General features: G+C 42.6%; 1 protein-coding gene across 3 annotated transcripts in view; it reads right to left on the bottom strand.

Moving 5' to 3' along the window:
• ADGRD1 (adhesion G protein-coupled receptor D1) overlaps positions 1-18,052 on the bottom strand; it is a 1,058,506-nt gene that overhangs the window by 184,084 nt on the left and 856,370 nt on the right. For all 3 annotated transcript variants that reach the window (XM_063964650.1, XM_063964651.1, XM_063964652.1), the window contains one exon: positions 5,636-5,702. In XM_063964650.1, coding sequence (XP_063820720.1) covers positions 5,636-5,702 — 67 coding nt within the window. The remainder of the gene's footprint in view (positions 1-5,635; positions 5,703-18,052) is intronic.

Raw genomic sequence — 18,052 nt, 5'->3', positions numbered from 1 at the left:
ATGTCCTGTTTATACAACATAAGGGTGGGTGGGAGGGCCCAAGGACAATTCCATCTTGCACCTCTTTTTTCTTTCATTTTTCTTTGCGTCATGTGCTGTTTGGGGAGTAGTTTTTGGAAGGGCCATCCTGCGTGACACTGCAGTGCCACTCCTAGATGGGCCAGGTGTTTGTGTCGGCCACTTGGGTCACTTATCTTAGTCACACAGCTACCTCATTGCGCCTCTTTTTTTCTTTGCGTCATGTGCTGTTTGGGGGGTGTTTTTTGGAAGGGCCATCCTGCGTGACACTGCAGTGCCACTCCTAGATGGGCCAGGTGTTTGTGTCGGCCACTTGGGTCGCTTATCTTAGTCACACAGCTACCTCATTGCGCCTCTTTTTTTCTTTGCGTCATGTGCTGTTTGGGGGGTGTTTTTTGGAAGGGCCATCCTGCGTGACACTGCAGTGCCACTCCTAGATGGGCCAGGTGTTTGTGTCGGTCACTAGGGTCGCTTATCTTAGTCACACAGCTACCTCATTGCGCATCTTTTTTTTCTTCTTTGCGTCATGTGCTGTTTGGGGAGTAGTTTTTTGAAGGGCCATCCTGCGTGACACTGCAGTGCAACTCCTAGATGGGCCAGGTGTTTGTGTCGGCCACTTGGGTCGCTTATCTTAGTCACACAGCTACCTCATTGCGCCTCTTTTTTTCTTTCCGACATGTGCTGTTTGGGGGGTGTTTTTTGGAAGGGCCATCCTGCGTGACACTGCAGTGCCACTCCTAGATGGGCCAGGTGTTTGTGTCGGCCACTAGGGTCGCTTATCTTAGTCACACAGCTACCTCATTGCGCATCTTTTTTTTCTTCTTTGCGTCATGTGCTGTTTGGGGAGTAGTTTTTTGAAGGGCCATCCTGCGTGACACTGCAGTGCCACTCCTAGATGGGCCAGGTGTTTGTGTCGGCCACTAGGGTCGCTTAGCTTACTCACACAGCTACCTCATTGCGCCTCTTTTTTTTCTTCTTTGCGTCATGTGCTGTTTGGGGAGTAGTTTTTTGAAGGGCCATCCTGCGTGACACTGCAGTGCCACTCCTAGATGGGCCAGGTGTTTGTGCCGGCCACTTGGGTCGCTGAGCTTAGTCATCCAGCGACCTCGGTGCAAATTTTAGGACTAAAAATAATATTGTGAGGTGTTCAGAATAGACTGAAAATGAGTGGAAATTATGGTTATTGAGGTTAATAATACTTTGGGATCAAAATGACCCCCAAATTCTATGATTTAAGCTGTTTTTTAGGGGTTTTTTGAAAAAAACACCCGAATCCAAAACACACCCGAATCCGACAAAAAAAATTCGGTGAGGATTTGCCAAAACGCGTTCGAACCCAAAACACGGCCGCGGAACCGAACCCAAAACCAAAACCCAAAACCCGAAAAATTTCCGGTGCTCATCACTAGTAAATACTGGCTGCTTTATTTTTACACTGCAAATTAGATTGCAGATTGAACACACCCCACCCAAATCTAACTCTCTCTGCACATGTTATATCTGCCTCCCCTGCAGTGCACATGGTTTTGCCCAATTGCTAACAAAAATCCTGCTGCGATCAACTTGGAATTACCCCCATTGTGCGAATAGATGATTTTTTTGGAGTTTTTAACCATAAAGATATTTTACTGAGTTCTTGCTGATCTGAGTCTGGAGACCAAAATCCCCTTTTTTTATTATTATTATTATTATTATTATTATTATTATTATTATTATTATTACTATTATTATTATTATAGGGATCCGCAGCGCCCAATTACAGCATACAGAGTACATAAACAAAATAATCAAAACAGGAAAATAGTGATTTACAGTTGAAGACAATATAGGACAAGTACAGGGTAAATAAACATAGCCACAGCAGCAGACAACACTGACATAAGTATCAGGGTGGCAAAAAAATCCACAGGATTTGGTGGTGTCGAAGATGATTTAAGTAAGAGCAGGATAAGCACATGAGGGTTGAGTGCCCTGCTTGTGAGAGCTTATGTTGTTTCATAAAATGTGACACCACTTGAGGCATTTAGCAATGTGTTGATAGAAAAGGAGAACAAGCGAATGATGAACAGTAATAAGAGCAACTAAGACTGAGTAATCAGGTGACAGTTATGCTGAGATTCAAGCTACTGAATACACTGTGTGTCTGTCTTTTTTTATTCTTTTGTATTCTTAGACGCCATGCTATTCAAGAGTCCCCTCAGGACTACCATGTGAGTAATCCAAAGAGTAGAGAGCGATATTTTAAAGAGGTTGTTTAATGTAAAATAGTCTGTAAGCAGAGGGCTAATGTCTCGGTTGTGGAAAAGGGTACCATTTACTCTGCATGTCATCGGGCAGGGGGTGGTCAGTGATGTCAGAAAAGTCACCCAATATTGGGGCATAGTTGGACCAAATTAAGTGGTGCACATGGACATTTGTCAGACAGAGGGTCAGGTTGTAACTAAGCAGGATCAGATCTACACGGGACTAGGAGTTGTATACTGGAGAGAAGTACACATATTCTTGAGCGAGAGGTTCCCTATCTCGCCAGGAATTATACAGCTGGGATTTCATGAGTTTAAGAAGGGCTTTAGATTTATGGAGGTTAGCGTTGCCCAAACTAGTGGCACTTGGGGTAGACCTATCTAGTATAGGGTTTGGCACTGCATTAAAATCACAAGAAATCTCTGCTGATGACGTTTTCTGTGAAAAACTTCAGATATTGTTCTGCATTCACTAACTGCTTAAATAATTGAGAAGTCTCATACATTGATGAACAGACCAGCTGTCAGATTTTTATAAATATATTAGGTTCCATTAGGAATTCAGTCTTTAGCCATTTATCTACCCAAATGAAAGTGATATTAGATTTTTGACAGTTACTGTATTGTGGTGAGTTGGAATAACTCTAATAATGAAGGATCCTATTCAACAGCCATTTCCACAGAAAGTTTGAAAAATAAAGTTTACTATATAGAGACAGATAAGTGAAGAGAGGGTCTGTTCCTCAAGAATATTAGCCGACATAGTATACTGAAGTGCTGTTGAGGTACAGGGCAGCACTTAGTGTTTAAACCCCAACTTCAAAGTTAGCTCGGACTTCCTCAGGAAGATCAGTGCTATAACTAATAATAAGCACAGCACTTTTACAGCAGTAGAGAGTGACAGCAAAGCAAGGGGAAACGGAAGCAGTCGGATAATTTGTACCCTCACGTCACATTATTCTTTTAATTTTCTCAGACATACGATAAAGACATTAAATACTATTAGCTAATTACAGTACTACCAGCTAAAATAAATATTTCCAAATCTGGTGTACATTGCTTACGATCATACCTTGGCATCCTATTGCCATTGCCTGATAATTAACACATAGAGCTTGTCTTCTTAAAGACAGTTATTCAAAATGTGTTTTACAAATATACTTTATATTGGTTCAAAGGAAACAAAAGCCACCAGTACTGATGAATTACTATACTTATACTGTAACTGCAAAACTAAGAGTACTGGAGCCAGCTTGTGGAAAGTGTGCATAATGGCTGTACATAAATCATTAGACAAAACGCCCACTCTTGTTTTCTAAAACTCAGTTTCAAGATGGCATTATTTTATATCTGTATTCCAGTGAATATTCATTTGTATCAACAGTGACTCATGGGCTGTGAAGCCTTCCCTGCTAGTGATTAGAGGAAATTAAACTAATCCTTCTTTGGCATCCTCTACGTTGCCTTGAAGGAAATAATACAATACCTTAATATATTTAGGATACCTAGTATAAGGAAGAAGATATATTTAATGCTTGTACATCACTCATACTTACTGTATGTAGCAATACAAGTCACATGTAAGGAATTAAGCTTTACAATGGCATACTGTAGGTTGAATAATACATTATCATGCTATTCACTATTTCACAATGATGTCCCTTAAAACTGATTAAGTAAATTATTACAGGTTGAGTATCCCATATCCAAATATTCCGAAATACGGAATATTCCAAAATACGGACTTTTTTGACTGAGAGTGAGATAGTGAAAACTTTGTTTTTTGATGGCTCAATGTACACAACTTTGTTTAATACACAAAGTTATTAAAGATATTGTATTAAATGACCTTCAGGCTGTGTGTATAAGGTGTATATGAAACATAAATGATTTGTGTGAATGTAGACACACTTTGTTTAATGCACAAAGTTACAAAAAATATTGGCTAAAATGACCTTCAGGCTGTGTGTATAAGGTGTATATGTAACATAAATGTATTCTGTGCTTAGATTTAGGTCCCATCACCATGATATCTCATTATGGTATGCAATTATTCCAAAATACGGAAAAATCCAATATCCAAAATACCTCTGGTCCCAAGCATTGTGGATAAGGGATACTCAACCTGTATTGACTCTTTAGAAAAGATGCTACAGATTATACTACTGTATATCAGAGTAGTCGTCACTATTTTCTTTTCTAATTCAAAAGTGATGTGATACTTAATATCTAACATTGCAATGACATTTGTTATTACATAACATGCAGGGAAGAGCTGATCACATACAGAAGTGGAAAACCAACCCTAGACAAACCTAAAATGAACAGGACCTGTAGGTTAGGAGATCACGCAGAGGAGCTAGAACAGCAAAGGCAGACAAGAGAATAGTCAGACAGACAGGGTTATGTGTTTGGAGAGGGCAGTCATACAGTGTAGGGTCAAATACCACAAACACAACCCTATCCCCCTTTTACATTTTTGTATAGAGCTAGTGGTGACACAGAGGGCATGAGTCTCGTTGAACCTATGTTTTATGATGATGACATTTATTATATTCCTACACAAACAGGCAACTTCCAGACCAGGTGATCTCCTACATAAATAGTCAATACCGACTAAAGACACTGTCTGCTCTGCATAAGGAGGATCAATTTCTTCAAAGGTTCCCAGTTGCAAAGAAACCACCATATAGGTAAGGCATATTTTTCTTTACTACACACAAATAAATAGTATAGGTTTTTTTTCTTTAAGAGGAGCACCAAAGGGGCTTTTCACCCTGGACTCTATTTGGCCTAGAACCAGCCCTGATAGCAACATTATCAGTAAAACACAGTAATGTTCCAGCAATCGCAATGGACAAGACAGACACAGGATAGATAAAACAGATACAGGATACTGTAGATAAAACAGGACATTAAAAGCACTTTTTTCAATAGCTTAAAGGCTAAAGAGCCGGCACTATAGTGCAGAGGTCCCTGACGTGTGTATCTGCTTTAGTATTTCATTTTTAAATTAGAGTTCTTGAGCTTTTTGAGCCAAAGTGAAAATCATGGTGGCACATCAGCATCTACTTATGGTTCAACTTTGACTTTGTAAGAAACATGGGGAGCTATAAAAGTGCAAAACAGTGTAAGTTTATAGAATGTTGTAGGCCCATTTCCAAAACACTGATTATTAAAATACCTTATTGAACTTTGCATATTCTCTTTCTAGGGTTCCTGAGCACCAATGGATATTTGTATTCTTCTGGAGAGCCAAAAACCTTTTGTTTCTGGCTGCACATACTGTACTGTATATACATGTTCTTTTGATTGTGTTCATATGGATAAATGGACAGTTAAACATGCACAATGCTATCTATATGCTTACTCACTTTTCCCCAGCTCCATAGCTGTCAAGGGCAGATGTTACAGACACAATGCAGATCACAAGCGAAGAACCTGAAATAAAAGATGACTGAATTAGTGGCATAAAAAAAAGTGTTACATAAAAATAATGCATATGCAGCGGAACTCCCGGGACTTAAGCTTGGAAGTCCACACAGCGTAAAGGACAGCTCTTATTGGGAGAGCTGTCCTTTGCGATACTAATTGCATTTGTAAGTACATTAGTATGTACAGGGTAAGTGTACCACACAGCAGATGCAATGCTTAGTACATCCTGCCCTCATTCTCTTAGCTTGTGAGTGATCAGTATTTTGTAATTTGTGTGAACATTATCATTCAGTCATACATTTTTCAGCATTGTCATGATAGATATTTAAACTTAAAACCTCATACAACACAATCAGACACCTAGCACATGGTACTATTTGCTCCTGCATATGAAGTAATTCTAGCTATATGAAACTAGTTGTATTAGTCAGTTTAAAACCATTGCAGCTAAGGAGATTTATCTAAAAGTATTGTGCAGCCACACACTATATAGATCTGCATGGTTTAAAACTGACCATTACAAGTTGCTTCATATACTTAAAATTATCAAGCTTCTTATAAAGGAGCAAACATCTCCATGAGTTAGGTGTATGCAGGGCCATCTTAGCATATAGGCACGCTGGGCAGCTGCCCAGGGGCCCGCAATTCTAGAGGCAATCGAGCAGGGCTGGGTGGTGGTCACACAATCAGAGCGGCTAGGCAGCATTCTTTACCTGCCTTTCAGCCTGCAGGCAGACAGTAAATGGCTATTAGCATGCTGATTGGTGGATGGATGGAGCTATCCACCAATTAAAGTGCTGACAGCCATTCACTGTATGAACGCATGTAGAGAGAAGGCACTGGACAACAGGAGGGGCAATTTATGTTTTTTTGTTTTTTTAATTGTTCTCTTGAAAGGATGTGTATTGCTTTACCCAGGGCCTACGATGCTGCTAGGACAGCCCTGGATGTATGACTGAAGGCCTACCATACTTGCCGACTTATGAGCTGCTCTCTCCGGGAGAGTAGCCAGGTCAACTCAAACTGCGGGGGAAGGGGGGGGGGGGCAGAGCGGTGCATCAAAGGCAGTGGGGTGGAGGCGGTGTGGCAGGACCAATCGCATCATTGTAGTCACGCCACCTTCTTTACAATGCTGAAATAACTGGCATTAAACAGCAGGGGGCGTGGCTACAATGACGTGATTCACCTAGAATTGCGTCATCGGTGCCTGGATGTGTGTTTTAAATACAGGGGATGTAACTGAAGAGGCTTTTCTGTAGCCCCCCCCCCCACTCCCCCCCCCAATGCATCACTAGAACCATACCTCCCAACTGTCCTGATTTTGGCGAGACAGTCCCATTTTTCTGGGACTGTCCCGCTGTCCCACCGTCCCACCCATGGGTCGAAGTGTCCCACTGTGGGGTGGGGGTGGGGGGCAGTTGGGAGACCCTCTCTCACTCGCTGCTTTTATAAGCAGAGCAGCAGTTAATAGACGCTCAGCATCTGTTCACTGGGAGAGAGGGACAGGGGGCATGCCAGCTTCTCACAGCCACGAAAACAGAGGCATGACCCGCGATTGCGGCACTTCTGCGAGCCCATGCCCCCTATCTGTGTCCCTCCTCCCAAAGTTGGGAGGTATGCTAGAATATCAGACTGCAATAGGGAGAGAGTCAGAGAATTCAGAAAAATCAGGCCCTCAGTGTGGGAGGGAGGCCGTCCTGGGTACTCAGAAGCCCCCTCCTGTCTGCAGATGCAGATTTGTGAATTGCGAGTATTTCCAAAGCGATTATACTTGGAGCAGCTGGTGTGAAACATTAAGCAATGTACATGCCATATAGTTTCTAGGTTTATACAATTACAATAATGAGGAATACTGCACATAACAATGTGTTTCTTTGCAATAAATATTTTCCCATTTCCAGAATCCCACTGGTCCCTACATTTCTATTAAAGCTGTTGAATGTAGCAGATTGTTAGCTTTATGCAAGCAGCTGCCCCTCATTCACAAGCAACACATTCATGTAATGCAGTGAGTACTTAAGAAATGATATTTACTATTCAACCTCAATTTTTAAGAGCCCCTTGAGTCTCCTTCATTGTTGGAGAGCAGAACTAACTGAAAATGGCTTTAAAATAAACATGAAACAGCTTTCAATTAGCTGATGCTCAGAAAATCAGCAACACAAATCTGTTCAATGTAATGCGGACATGCCATGATCAAAAAGTAAAGTTATTGTGAGGAGCAGTGTAGGTATTACTGAACTATTTCTCACTGGGGGTCTGATGCAGAGTTCAACATACACCTGTTTGCAGAGCTTATCTTGAAGCACAGTTGGTGTCATGGTTAGTATTGCTGCCTCACAGCAATGAGGTCATTCTATTCCCACCACAGCCCTTACTGTGTGGTGTTTATATATTCTTCCTGTGCTTGCATGGGTTTCTCCAGGTATTCCAGTTTCCTCACACAATTCAATAATATACTGGTAGGTTAATTGGCTCCTGACAAAAAAAATTACCCTAGTGTCTATGTGTGTATATGTGATAGGGAATATAGATCAGGGACGTGCAGTCAGGGGAGGCAGGGGAGGCAGTGCCTCCCCTGTCATTATGATTAAAATAATAGAAAGAAGATACATAAGACACATATTCTGTGTCATATGTATTGTACCCTCTTTATATTAATTTAATCATTTTAGCCCATCTAATACGTTTGGGAGGCACTGACAGCTAGTGCCTCCCGTAGCTAGTGATAACGGGACAAGGCGGGGGGGCGGGGCCATGCGCTGGGCTGGAAAAGCCCATTACAAAAAGTCTAGAATGCGGCACTTATACAAGTGCCTCGCTGGCAGGGAAAGCACGCCCCTGCTAGCGAGGCACCTGTGATTGGACAGCGGATCCAGTGCTGGATCCGCTGGTCCAATCACATAGACGCGGCCGGGAGAAGCAGCGCCGGGACCATTCATACTGCTCCAGCTGCGGCGGCGCCGGGATGCTCAAGAGTCCATGCGGGGCTGACTTCATTAAGAGCAGCTCCCCCTCCCTGCCTCCTTACTCACAGTGTCCGTGCTGTTGCTGCCGCTGCTGGTCCGGCGCCTGTCACACACAGGCAGAGCCTGAAGGCAGTGAGTGCAGTAGCAGCGGTACAGGGAGGAGGGGGAGAGCGGAACGGAAGATCTTCCTACTGTAATCTACGTAAAGTGTTTTCCGTGTCCCCCCCTCCCCCTACAAGCTAATGTGTGTGTTCCATGTCCCCCCCTCCCCCTACTAGCTAATGTGTTTGTGCCATGTCCCCTCTCCCCCTACTAGCTAATGTGTGTGTTCCATGTCCCCCCCTCCCCCTACTAGCTAATGTGTGTGTGCCATGTCCCCTCTCCCCCTACTAGCTAATGTGTGTGTTCCATGTCCCCCCCTCCCCCTACTAGCTAATGTGTGTGTGGCATGCCCCCCCCCTCCCCCTACTAGCTAATGTGTGTGTGCCATGTCCCCCCTCCCCCTACTAGCTAATGTGTGTGTGCCATGTCCCCCCTCCCCCTACTAGCTAATGTGTGTGTTCCATGTCCCCCCCTCCCCCTACTAGCTAATGTGTGTGTGCCATGTCTCCCCTCCCCCTACTAGCTAATGTGTGTGTTCCATGTCCCCCCCTCCCCCTACTAGCTAATGTGTGTGTGGCATGTCCCCCCCCTCCCCCTACTAGCTAATGTGTGTGTGGCATGTCCCCCCCCTCCCCCTACTAGCTAATGTGTGTGTGCCATGTCCCCCCTCCCCCTACTAGCTAATGTGTGTGTTCCATGTCCCCCCTCCCCCTACTAGCTAATGTGTGTGTTCCATGTCCCCCCCTACTAGCTAATGTGTGTGTGCCATGTACCCCCCCTCCCCCTACTAGCTAAAGAGTGTTCCATGTCCACTGCTGGCCCAAACGCTGGCTAATGTGCACGGCGACAGCGGCGGGAAGCCACAGACCCAGCGTGAATTGAGCGGCGCCCGGTGCTCTCCTCCTCCGCCCTCTCTCAGACAGAACCCCCTGCTTGACGGCCGGCGGCTGTGTAGAGCGCACAGCCGTTCACCGCCGCTAGCCGCCCACCGCCGCCAGCCACTCACCGCCACCAGCCGCAACAAATGAGTCAGGTAATGTTCACCTGCTGTCACCCTCTTTCCCTGTCGTTTCTGTCCCTGTCCCTACTGTCACACTTTCTCTCCCTGTCGTCAATCTCTCTCCCTGCTGTCACTATTGTCACTCTCTCTCTCTCCCTGCTGTCACTGTCGTCTCTCTCCCTGCTGTCACTATCGTCACTCTCTCTCTCCCTGCTGTCACTCTCTCTCCCTGCTGTCACTGTCGTCACTCTCTCTCCCTGCTGTCACTATCGTCACTCTCTCTCCCTGCTGTCACTCTCTCTACCTGCTGTCACTGTCGTCACTCTCTCTCCCTGTCGTCACTCTGGCTCTCCCTGCTATCACAATTTCAGCTCATTCAATGTGCTACAATGTGAATTTTGGCTCATTCAGTGTGCTACAATGTGAATTTTGGCACATTCAGTGTGCTACAATGTGAATTTCGGCTCATTCAGTGTGCTACAATGTGACTTTCGGCTCATTCAGTGTGCTACAATGTGACTTTCGGCTCATTCAGTGTGCTACAATGTGAATTTCGGCTCATTCAGTGTGCTATAATGTGAATGTCGGCTCATTCAGTGTGCTACAGTGTGAATTTGGGCTCATTCAGTGTGCTACAATGTGAATTTCGGCTCATTCAGTGTGCTACAATGTGAATTTTGGCTCATTCAGTGTGCTACAATGTGAATTTCGGCTCATTCAGTGTGCTACAATGTGACTTTCGGCTCATTCAGTGTGCTACAATGTGACTTTCGGCTCATTCAGTGTGCTACAATGTGAATTTCGGCTCATTCAGTGTGCTACAATGTGAATTTCGGCTCATTCAGTGTGCTACAATGTGAATGTCGGCTCATTCAGTGTGCTACAATGTGAATTTCGGCTCATTCAGTGTGCTACAGTGTGAATGTCGGCTCATTCAGTGTGCTACAATGTGACTTTCGGCTCATTCAGTGTGCTACAATGTGACTTTCGGCTCATTCAGTGTGCTACAGTGTGAATGTCGGCTCATTCAGTGTGTTACAATGTGAATTTCGGCTCATTCAGTGTGCTATAATGTGAATGTCGGCTCATTCAGTGTGCTACAGTGTGAATTTGGGCTCATTCAGTGTGCTACAGTGTGAATGTCGGCTCATTCAGTGTGTTACAATGTGAATTTCGGCTCATTCAGTGTGCTATAATGTGAATGTCGGCTCATTCAGTGTGCTACAGTGTGAATTTGGGCTCATTCAGTGTGCTACAATGTGAATTTCGGCTCATTCAGTGTGCTACAATGTGAATTTTGGCTCATTCAGTGTGCTACAATGTGAATTTTGTAGAGATGAGCGGGTTCGGTTTCTTTGAATCCGAACCCGCACGAACTTCACTTTTTTTTTCACGGGTCCGAGCGACTCGGATCTTCCCGCCTTGCTCGGTTAACCCGAGCGCGCCCGAACGTCATCATGACGCTGTCGGATTCTCGCGAGACTCGGATTCTATATAAGGAGCCGCGCGTCGCCGCCATTTTCACACGTGCATTGAGATTGATAGGGAGAGGACGTGGCTGGCGTCCTCTCCATTAGAATAGATTAGAAGAGAGAGAGAGAGAGAGAGATTGTGCAGACAGAGTTTACCACAGTGACCAGTGCAGTTGTTGTTAAGTTAACTTTTATTTAATATATCCGTTCTCTGCTATATCCGTTCTCTGCCTGAAAAAAACGATACACAGCAGTCACACAGTGTGACTCAGTCTGTGTGCACTCAGCTCAGCCCAGTGTGCTGCACATCAATGTATAAAAGCTTATAATAATTGTGGGGGAGACTGGGGAGCACTGCAGGTTGTTATAGCAGGAGCCAGGAGTACATAATATTATATTAATTTAAAATTAAACAGTGCACACTTTTGCTGCAGGAGTGCCACTGCCAGTGTGACTAGTGGTGACCAGTGCCTGACCACCAGTATAGTAGTATATTGTTGTATACTATCTTTTTATCAACCAGTCTATATTAGCAGCAGACACAGTACAGTGCGGTAGTTCACGGCTGTGGCTACCTCTGTGTCGGCAGTCGGCACTCGGCAGGCAGTCCGTCCATCCATAATTGTATAATTATATACCACCTAACCGTGGTATTTTTTTTTCTTTCTTTATACCGTCGTCATAGTCATACTAGTTGTTACGAGTATACTACTATCTCTTTATCAACCAGTGTACAGTGCGGTAGTTCACGGCTGTGGCTACCTCTGTGTCGGCAGTCGGCAGGCAGTCCGTCCATCCATAATTGTATTATTATAATATATACCACCTAACCGTGGTTTTTTTTTCATTCTTTATACCGTCATAGTGTCATACTAGTTGTTACGAGTATACTACTATCTCTTTATCAACCAGTGTACAGTGCGGTAGTTCACGGCTGTGGCTACCTCTGTGTCGGCAGGCAGTCCGTCCATCCATAATTGTATTATAATATATACCACCTAACCGTGGTTTTTTTTTCATTCTTTATACCGTCATAGTGTCATACTAGTTGTTACGAGTATACTACTATCTCTTTATCAACCAGTGTACAGTGCGGTAGTTCACGGCTGTGGCTACCTCTGTGTCGGCAGTCGGCAGGCAGTCCGTCCATCCATAATTGTATTATAATATATACCACCTAACCGTGGTTTTTTTTTCATTCTTTATACCGTCATAGTCAGTCATACTAGTTGTTACGAGTATACTACTATCTCTTTATCAACCAGTGTACAGTGCGGTAGTTCACGGCTGTGGCTACCTCTGTGTCGGCACTCGGCAGGCAGTCCGTCCATCCATAATTGTATTATAATATATACCACCTAACCGTGGTTTTTTTTTCATTCTTTATACCGTCATAGTCAGTCATACTAGTTGTTACGAGTATACTACTATCTCTTTATCAACCAGTGTACAGTGCGGTAGTTCACGGCTGTGGCTACCTCTGTGTCGGCACTCGGCAGCCCGTCCATAATTGTATATACCAGTGACCTAACCGTGGTTTTTTTTTCTTTCTTTATACATACATACTAGTTACGAGTATACTATCTCTTTATCAACCAGTCTATATATTAGCAGCAGACACAGTACAGTGCGGTAGTTCACGGCTGTGGCTACCTCTGTGTCGGCACTCGGCAGCCCGTCCATAATTGTATATACCACCTAACCGTGGTTTTTTTTTCTTTCTTTATACATACATACTAGTTACGAGTATACTATCTCTTTATCAACCAGTCTATATATTAGCAGCAGACACAGTACAGTGCGGTAGTTCACGGCTGTGGCTACCTCTGTGTCGGCACTCGGCAGCCCGTCCATAATTGTATATACCAGTGACCTAACCGTGGTTTTTTTTTCTTTCTTTATACATACATACTAGTTACGAGTATACTATCTCTTTATCAACCAGTCTATATATTAGCAGCAGACACAGTACAGTGCGGTAGTTCACGGCTGTGGCTACCTCTGTGTCGGCACTCGGCAGCCCGTCCATAATTGTATATACCAGTGACCTAACCGTGGTTTTTTTTTCTTTCTTTATACATACATACTAGTTACGAGTATACTATCTCTTTATCAACCAGTCTATATATTAGCAGCAGACACAGTACAGTGCGGTAGTTCACGGCTGTGGCTACCTCTGTGTCGGCACTCGGCAGCCCGTCCATAATTGTATATACCACCTAACCGTGGTTTTTTTTTTCTTTCTTTATACATACATACTAGTTACGAGTATACTATCTCTTTATCAACCAGTCTATATATTAGCAGCAGACACAGTACAGTGCGGTAGTTCACGGCTGTGGCTACCTCTGTGTCGGCACTCGGCAGCCCGTCCATAATTGTATACTAGTATCCAATCCATCCATCTCCATTGTTTACCTGAGGTGCCTTTTAGTTGTGCCTATTAAAATATGGAGAACAAAAATGCCACTCCTAGATGGGCCCGGTGTTTGTGTCGGCCACTAGGGTCGCTAATCTTACTCACACAGCTACCTCATTGCGCCTCTTTTTTTCTTTGCGTCATGTGCTGTTTGGGGAGGGTTTTTTGGAAGGGACATCCTGCGTGACACTGCAGTGCCACTCCTAGATGGGCCCGGTGTTTGTGTCGGCCACTAGGGTCGCTTATCTTACTCACACAGCGACCTCGGTGCAAATTTTAGGACTAAAAATAATATTGTGAGGTGTGAGGTATTCAGAATAGACTGAAAATGAGTGTAAATTATGGTTTTTGAGGTTAATAATACTTTGGGATCAAAATGACCCCCAAATTCTATGATTTAAGCTGTTTTTTAGTGTTTTTGGAAAAAAACACCCAAATCCAAAACACACCCGAATCCGACAAAAATAATTCGGTGAGGTTTTGCCAAAACGCGTTCGAACCCAAAACACGGCCGCGGAACCGAACCCAAAACCAAAACACAAAACCCGAAAAATTTCAGGCGCTCATCTCTAGAATTTTGGCTCATTTAGTGTGCTACAATGTGAATGTCGGCTCATTCAGAGTGCTACAATGTGACTTTCGGCTCATTCAGTGTGCTACAATGTGACTTTCGGCTCATTCAGTGTGCTACAATGTGAATTTCGGCTCATTCAGTGTGCTACAATGTGAATGTCGGCTCATTCAGTGTGCTACAATGTGACTTTCGGCTCATTCAGTGTGCTACAATGTGACTTTCGGCTCATTCAGTGTGCTACAATGTGACTTTCGGCTCATTCAGTGTGCTACAATGTGAATTTCGGCTCATTCAGTGTGCTATAATGTGAATTTCGGCTCATTCAGTGTGCTACAATGTGAATGTCGGCTCATTCAGTGTGCTACAATGTGAATTTCGGCTCGTACCATGTGCTATAATGTGAATTTCGGCTCCTACCGTGTGCTACAAGGTAAAAGGGGCACCAGTACTAGATAGTATAAGGGGTTCTACTACACTGGACACGCCACCTATTGGGTGACCACGCCCCCTTTTCTGGAGCGCGCACATACTTGCATCCTTAACTGTTGCATACCCCCACTTCAAAATTTCCACTTCAAACACTATATATATATATATATATATATATATATATATATATAAAAATAGCAGTGCCTCCCCAGCCAATGACCTCACCGCACGTCACTGATATAGATTGTAAGCTCCACTGGGACAGGAACTGATGCAAATGACTGAATAGTTTCTGTAAAAGTGCTGCAAAATATGTGTGCACTGTTTAACATTATCATGTTTTTTTTTGCATTGTGCATGCTCTGGAACTAGGCATGTGCACGTATGGTGGATGCAGAGTCATACGTTTTTCCAGATCATCTCTACTTGTAACTAAGTAGGCAAGGCCAGTGAGGGGATATTTCCAGGAGTATTATTTGCACCAAGTATAGGGTGGTGCAATCTACATTGATGATGAGGAGTGTGAAACCAAGTGTATAGATAGGGGCCGGGCACACTTCATTCAACATACGGACAAATATATGCTTAAATATAAGAGTGGAGAGCACTCCATTATGTACAGCCTCTTAACCCTTAAATAGTAAAGGAAAATAGGCTTATCTGATAACACTATCCAGTCTTACAATCCAAATTTTCAAAAATACTGTCCACCAGGAGTATAATCTACAATAGGCATATAAATGCAGTACAGGTTGAGTCTCAAATATCCAAAATGCTTGGGACCATAAGTATTTTAGATATCGGATTTTTCCATCGTTTGGAATATCTGCATACCGTAATAGTTAAATGGTTAAATGCTACAAGTTGTCTCTTTAAGGGAGTGTTATTGTGTATGATTCATCAGCCACAATGACATTACATGTCTGAGTCACTAGACTTAAGGATCAGGCTCATTATACTGTATTTGCATGTTGTTTACTTGGCTCTATAAAAGCATCTGCATATGCCCGTCTGTCACTGTGTTATTGGAGCATAACATTGTTGTACAGCTGTAAAATACTTAGCCCAATAGAGATTGATACATTATAATATTGACTGCTGTTTATCGTCTATCACCTGTATCCTGTTATCTTCAATAAAACCTACGGAATCAATGTGTGGACGAACCTCCTTGCTCACACCTGCTATGCACCTGTCAACTTGTAGGCATCTGCCAATAATAATGTGATATTTTGGGGATGGGACCCAAGCCTACACAGAATGCATTTGTGTCTTATACACACTATATACACATAACCGGAAGGTAATTTTATACAATTTTTAAAATAATTTTGTGCTTGAAACAAAATTTGTGTACATACACTAAATGCATGTAGGTTTCATATACATCTTATACAAACAGCTTGAAAGTAATTTTATATCATTTTTATAAATAATTTTGTGCATTAAACTAAGGGCCGGATGTAATGCAGTGTAAAATGGCCGGAGCTCCAAGATTGCCGCTGAACACGTACGACTTTTTAAAAGTGGAAATCATTTACAAGGCAAAACCAACCTTGTTTTGCTTTTAAAAATGATTGCCGTTTTAAAAAATGTACTACTTCGGACGGAATCTTGGAGCTCCAACCGTCTCTCAATGCATTACATCCTGCCCCAAGTTTGTGTACATTGAACCATCAGAAAACAAACTTGTCACTATCTCAGTCACTCCTAAAAAAATTCTGTTTTTCAGAAAATTCCGTATTTCAGAATTTGAATATTTTTTTTAATTAAAAAAGGGTAGAGACCCCAATTAAAATATTTTCACAAGAGAAAAAAAATATAGGCTTATCTGAACCTACATCCATGTCTGGAAGAATCGCCATAAGAATGACAGCATCATAGAATGGATGTACTGTCCCAAAAATGCAAGTACAGTAAAAGTCTCCAAATGTTACACACACACACACACACACACACACACACACACACACACACACTCACACAGTGGGAGGCCACCCAATATGTATCATTTAACCAAACTTCATCAGCGATGTAACAGAATTGGTGACTGTTAACTGCGTTATAATATGCAAAAGTGCCTCATTTTAAATTCACTGAAAATATCGGACTGTGCATACAGTACATGTAAACCTAATGTATTGACGAAAATACTGTTTGTACATATACATGTTGAGTTGCATGCACTGCAATATAGCACATAGATAGATCCAGTGGAAAGATGTCATCATCATCAACATGGAGAATTACAACAAGTCTATGGAATGTGCAAAGATATACATCTGAAAAGGCATCTGGATATGTGCATTTCTAAGTCAGATGTGTCTTGGGGGATATCTGACTTACTCAACTTACATACTGTATGAATGCATCTGACACATTTGTCCAATCTGAAGTGTGGGAACACCTAAAGCTTTATCTGTCCAACCTGTGTGGTGGGAACAAAAATCTGGTAATGTATAGGAGCAAATGACAATCAACTATTTGCTCCCAAATGATGGAAACAGACAATGGTCATTCAGTCAAAAGTTGTTACATCAGTCTGATTTAACAAATTTACCTGAACAATAATTTTTGTCTATTTTCCAGCGTTTGGGAGCAAATGGTTTATTGTCATTTGCTCCTATAATTTACCAGATTTTTGTTCCCACCACACAGATTGGACAGATAAATCGTTAGGTGTGTACCCATCCTAAAATAAGTTCAATTTATCTTGGTACGTACACAGATTACATGCAGTATGCAAAAAATCAGACCCTAAGGGGTACATTTACTAAGCAGTGATAAGAGCGGAGAAGTGAGCCAGTGGAGAAGTTGCCCATGGCAACCAATCAGCACTGAAGTAACATCTATAATTTGCATACCATAAAATGATACAGAGCTGCTGATTGGTTGATGGGGAAATTTCTCCACTGGCTCACTCTTATCACTGCTTAGTAAATGTACCCCTAAATGCTATATGCAGTAACCAACTATCGGTAGGGTCATGTCTGTCTACATTGGTAATCTGACACACTTTCTACAGTATGATCTGACAAATTACGAAGCAATGTTATTATATCATTTTTATATAACCTGCATATTTTTCTATTTATTTCAATAAAAGTAGTATACTGATAAAATATTCAACTGCTTAACACTAATTCAGCTGCTTATATGAGTGAATAGCTGACAGGTGAGTTGTGCTATCTCTTAACCTTTTTAAGATTAACATCACACTGATGGATGAAACTCAGGCATCAAAATTTATAAGTAGATGACACCAGTTTAACCTTCCGTAAATCACAATTACAACCTTTTCTGATCTCAGCTGGCTAAATCTTTTATTACAATCTTATCATCAGCCCTGGACCACCAATGATCATGCAAAGAATGCTGATCACTATGAAGC

The sequence above is a fragment of the Pseudophryne corroboree genome, chromosome 1 (assembly GCF_028390025.1).
Source record: "Pseudophryne corroboree isolate aPseCor3 chromosome 1, aPseCor3.hap2, whole genome shotgun sequence".
Taxonomy (NCBI): Eukaryota; Metazoa; Chordata; class Amphibia; order Anura; family Myobatrachidae; genus Pseudophryne; species Pseudophryne corroboree.
Note: the sequence above shows the minus strand (reverse complement) of the source record. Positions and strands in the feature narration are given on the sequence as shown.